Below are 5,910 nucleotides of genomic sequence, written 5' to 3' on the forward strand. Positions count from 1 at the left end.
GTAGGGTTGCGTGGTTGAGTGTAGTGACTAGTGAGTAGGGAAGGAATGCTGGGTATTGTGAGAGCATCATCTAGGTTCTCTACATTTTCTACATTTCGCAGGGTTTCACCCTTCTCTTCGCGCTTCTCAGTCCGCTCAATGGCTCACTCTGCTCCCCCTTTCAACAACCAAAGGGATCAGTAGGGTTGCGTGGTTGAGTGTAGTGACTAGTGAGTAGGGAAGGAATGCTGGGTATTGTGAGAGCATCATCTAGTTCCAGATTGTTCTCTACATTTCGCAGGGTTTCACCCTTCTCTTCGCGCTTCTCAGTCCGCTCAATGGCTCACTCTGCTCCCCCTTTCAACAAAATCACCATCCAAAGGGATAACACCGTTAGTCTTCTTTCCCTCTCCCTTTCCCATTCATTTTCCAGGTTTTCAGTTCTGGACTCGGAGTCTTTGTTTTATTGTGTACATCCACTTTGTAGATTGTGTTCTCAATATACTCTTTCTAAGCAAATTCTAGGGTTTCGAATGCAATACTACTCTGTGTATGCTATGCACCTGTTCTAAGCAAATTCTAGGTTCCTAATATGCGGTATCTGTTTTCAATTATTAGACATTTGATGCATACGTCGTTGGCAAAGAAGATGCTCCTGGAATTGTTGTTCTTCAGGAGTGGTGGGGAGTGGATTTTGAAATCAAGAATCATGCTGTCAAGATTTCTCAGCTAGGTCCTGGATTTAAAGCTCTTATTCCAGAGTAAGATAACGGTGCTTTCATAAGATTTGCTGATCTGAATTCTTTATCCGTTATATGATACTATAATCTTCAATTGGATAAATGAAAATTGAAATTGCTTCCATTGTTCCAGTCTGTATAGAGGAAAGGTTGGTCTTGATGTCGCGGAAGCCCAGCATTTGATGGATGGGCTCGATTGGCAGGGCGCTGTAAAGGATATAGAGGCCTCGGTTAACTGGCTTAAAGCAAATGGTTCAAAGAAGGTTTGTTACCGTTAATTTGTTGTGAAGACGATCCTTGATGGATATATTGATTTCTTCACTAGTTTTTGAATTTTGTAATTTTATGATCATTCCCTAGTTGACTTGAACCTACAAAAGCATAAATTAGCCTTAGCTTTATGATTTGAAGTAAATTTAGTTTGAATCTTTTACTTAGGATGTGTAGCACTGAATGCTGGTTGCTGCTCAAAATTGCGATTTACTAATGATACCTCCATGTTGGTTACTTCTAGTTCTTTTTTTAATTTAAATATAGTGAGTCATAAATGGTTAGCCAATGAAGACATATGTTCCTTGGGGATCATCTTTGTTTCATTTTTATTTGAAGAAATGTTCATAGTGTGACCTTGATAATGGATTCATCTTATTAGGTGTAGATTGTGGGTCAGTTTGGATTGGCTTTTGAAAAAGGTACTTATGTTTTTTATTTTTTTTAAAAAGATCTTTTTTTAACAGAAAAAAATTATTTTACATTTGGATAGGTTTTTTAAAGAGTTTTCAAGTATTAAAAACGTCTTTTGCTTCTGCTTTTTTTAAAAGCAAGGTATTGTTAGCTTTTAGAAAAAGCAAATAATTTGTTTTTTTTAATAAAAGTACTTTTTTAAAAGACGTATCCAAATAGGTTTTAAATTGGTAAAAAGTACTTTATTTTTTAAGAAAAGTAATTTTTTCACTCAAAAAAGCCAATCCAAACTAGTACTATTTTGCCGACATTTTATCATTTTACAATTCACGTTAGTATGTCTGAAGAGCTCTTATGTTGTACTGTCATGATATTTATAGAAATAGATGTTCGGTGATAGTTTGAAAGTAACTATTTTTGTCATTTGATTTATGTAGCTAACTAGTGATAACATATTTGGTTGTCATTGAAGTAGTAACAGTTAACTGCCAAATAAAAAATATTCAATATCATTTTGCATAAATTATGAATAAATAATGGACCAAGAGAATGTGAATTTATCTTTTCCCACAACAGGTTGGTGTGACCGGATACTGTATGGGGGGTGCTCTCTCAATTGCCAGCTCTGTGTTGGTTCCAGGGGTTGATGCTGTTGTAGCTTTCTATGGAGTTCCTTCTTCTGATCTTGCAGATCCCGCAAAAGCCAGGGCTCCTATTCAGGCTCACTTCGGAGAGCTTGATAATTTTGTTGGCTTCTCAGATGTCACGGTATGAGAATGTGTCTACAATACAAATTTCTGTTCTTTTTAATCACTTGCATGGTGCTATATGAGAAACAAAAATAAATTATAATCCTGTATTTTCATTTCTCTTTTTCATTCATTTGCCCATTGTTTGAAAATTCTATCTTATTTTCAATGAGACCAATAGTAAGAGAAACAAAAATAAATTATAATCCTGTATTTTCATATTCACTTGGTACATCAAGTGATTACATTGTCAACATTCTTTTTATGTGAGTAAAATTTCCCCCAAAAGGACCAAATTGTGATGGAAATGGATTCTCTCTATTTTTTCTTTCAATTGATGTTGTCAAGAGAAAACATGTGAGAGAAGATGTTGAATTGTAAAAGATTACACTTGAAAACATCAACTGAAAGAAAAATTTGAGAAGTCTATGGGTCAAACTGGACCATTCCATGTACATTTTAGCTCACGTTTATTTGGGCCAGGTAAAAATGGCATTAAACTTTTTATAGATGATTTTGATAGTAAAATTACTCATGGAGCTCATTCCTGAAATTTTCCACTCCATTTTGACCCCCCAAACCAAACAAAGGGAAACAAATTATTGGTAGACAATGTAAAAAAAATCTCCGTAACTAACTGTTGAATCATTTCTGCCGTTTGTCACCAATGCACAGTGCATTTTCAAGTATTTTCCAGTATTTAATTGCCAGCAAAGTTGTTTCATCCACCTAAAATAGTTTATGTGAGGAAGGGGAGATAGGATAGGACACTTGATGCAACAGGGTAAATTTCTTCAATTTAATGTTTTTGCATTGTTTGTGTCTACTCAGGCTGCCAAGGCCTTGGAGGAGAAGCTGAAAGCATCTGGAGTTCCACACGAGGTACACATATACCCCGGAAACAGCCATGCTTTCATGAACAGGTCACCGGAGGGAATTGAGAGGAGGAAGAGCATGGGGTTGCCTGATCAAGATGAAGGTGCAGTTCAGTTGGCCTGGTCTCGCTTTGAGTCGTGGATGACTAGGTACTTGTCAAGCTGAATTCAGCTTCTTACCTATGTTACAACGCTATACTATCTCTAGTAATTATAGTAAGGACTATAAGCTGTGAGTGACTATGATACTTGTTACTCTTGTGGGGTGTTTCCTGATATGAGTGGATGCATCTGTTGTGAAGTTTGGCTTAGGAATAATCATAAAATGGTTGTGGTTTTCTTGTAGTTAGTTAATGCTTAAAATATGTGTTTCTTCGACTAAGATAAAGTCTATTTGATCATAATGTGGTTGGGTTGGACATAGTGATTAATAGTCATTGAATTAATTGAAAAGACACTTTTAAAAAATATTAAAAACAAATATAAAATGAAAATCGTTGTCATTTCTTAAATTAGATGGTAGCTGTTTTCCTCGAATTTTCATAGAATTTCTTGTCCTGAGTTCCAAAGATTTTGAGAATGTAAAATTTTATTTGGAGAGTAAACATGGAATATACAATTATACATTGATGCGTTTCATGGTTTCGCTCTAATAAAATATCATTTGTACTGTGTAGATTTTCAAATTATCAAGCCTTTTAACATACTATTAAATTAGTCAACTAATATGTACATAAGACCAAATTAAACTATAGAACGAATTTTGTACTTTCCGTACTGGAGATTAGTATTTAGTATTTAGGGCTTGGTTGGGAAGCTTTTAACAGTAACTTTTTTTTAGCTTTTGACTTATAAAAAGTAGTAGTATTAATGTCTGGTGCAATTTTCAAAATCAAATTGCGCCTTTTTAAGAAGCTATTTAGGAGCTTATAGAGAAGTTAAAAAAAAAATGACATCTTTTATAATGCTACTACTTTTCAGTACATTTTTATAAAATAAGTACTTTTAGAACTAAAAATCCAAATACAAAATATTTATTTGTAAGTTACTTTTAATATAGTCATTTACTGTTTAAGCTATTTTTTCAAAAGGAGATTAATTAAGTTGTTTCTCCAAACTGGACCTTAGTATTTAGGATTTAAAGTTTGAACCGAAAATTTTGGAGGTAGACTTGTATTTGGTGGCTCATTGTGGCACAATGGCAGATTGGTTAGTCTTGTCTTGTCTTCTCTGTTGCACCACCACCAAAGGAATTGATAAACCCATACAAGCTTGAATTAGTTAGTAGGCAAAGCATTCCATGAGGATGTGTAATATATTGCAGAGTCTCCCCCGAGATAACTTTTATTTTTTGCAAATAGGTGCTTCATAACATTTAAAATTAGCTAATAGACCATATAATTGAATAAATGTCAAACATTGTTAAACCACTTTCCAAGTTTCCAATTTTTTTTTCTTGTCCGACACCTAATCAAGAATACAAAAGTTTTTCAATAATAATAATAAGTGCATAAAAAAACATTTTCTATAAAATTCTTTAAAACGCTTATTAGTAAAATTCTTATTTTATACATTATTTTATTGGAATAAAGTAATGCCAAGCTTTTTTTTTAAAGGTTTTAGGATGGCAAGTTCAATTAGTGTTTGAACAACGAGAGAAGGTATTAAACACGTGTAATTAATGGTATGAGGAATGTTAGGCGCCAGCAATTTTTGTGATTTGTAACCATCAAATAGCCATTAATGATGGTTTTAATGGTGTGAGATTGGTGTGAGATTTCATCCAATGGTTCACTTTTCTTTGTTGGTTATATGCTGGCCAGAATTTAATAAAGTTACTGTCACCCTAGACTTTTCCTAATGGTATATCATATTATAAAAATGATTAAAAATGATATTTTTCAACTCTGCAGCAGCGTCTCAAGATATGTGTATTTCCTGAAAAACATTATATTTCGAGATTAAAATCCAATTTACTTTATACTAATTAAAAAGCTAAAACGCATTGTGAGTTAAAAATTCGACATAAATATGAATAATATTGGATTTAGGGTAGAGATAATTAGTTAAATTTTAAGTTTATATAAGTGAAAAAGCTAAACATAAATTTAGTAGGTCTGAAAGTGATATACACGGTGGGTTAGGTTATAACTTAAATACCTTTAAATATTTTAGAACATGTTATGTATATAAACTCGATTACTTTATATATTTGAAATCCAGTGTTAGATATGATATACACACATAATCAATGTGCCGGGATAGATAGGTTAGAGATTGGAAATGAAGTTAGTACAACTAACTAAAAGAGCATGATTGCATGATATCTCCAAAAAGAGATCAACCAAGTCATGATTATGCTTAAGCTTGTTATATAGCACAAAAATAGAAAGCATGATTATGTCGAAAGAAATTATTATTCTGTAGAAATCAACAAAGAACTAAATGATATAACAGTTAATTAATTAATATTATAACTAAAGATATAAGGAGTTAAGACGGCAAGAAGTGGCTAGCTTCTTCTAAACTCCAATGACTAATAAAGTAGAAAAAGGAACATGACTGATTAATTGAATCACGTTTTTTCTTCTATAGACCTACAACTTTCCATGCAGATCAAAACATCATACAAGCTACTTTAAGATTTTCCACAATGTGTACCATCTTTCTTTGATTCTTTCTCCATTACAAAAGTATATAAAAAAAATATTATATTGGACGGGTATACAATACATGCATTCTTTTAATGGTTTATGATGTAATGAGCAGTTTTAAATGAATGAAATATATATATATATATAATCTAAAATTTGCACATGGTGAGAATCAAGCCAAGGACATTAGAACTAGCAGTGCCTTGAGACTTGGATAACCACTAAGCTA

At 33.0% G+C, this 5,910-nt stretch overlaps 1 protein-coding gene across 1 annotated transcript; it reads left to right on the forward strand.

Moving 5' to 3' along the window:
- On the forward strand, positions 160 to 3,448 carry LOC107629986 (protein usf). Its single transcript, XM_021118295.1, has 5 exons — positions 160 to 371; positions 598 to 740; positions 853 to 982; positions 1,980 to 2,171; positions 2,984 to 3,448. The coding sequence occupies exons 1-5, from the start codon at positions 225 to 227 to the stop codon at positions 3,191 to 3,193; spliced, it is 822 nt and encodes a 273-aa protein (XP_020973954.1). The 5' UTR covers positions 160 to 224; the 3' UTR covers positions 3,194 to 3,448.

This window comes from Arachis ipaensis, chromosome B03, assembly GCF_000816755.2.
Source record: "Arachis ipaensis cultivar K30076 chromosome B03, Araip1.1, whole genome shotgun sequence".
NCBI lineage: Eukaryota > Viridiplantae > Streptophyta > Magnoliopsida > Fabales > Fabaceae > Arachis > Arachis ipaensis.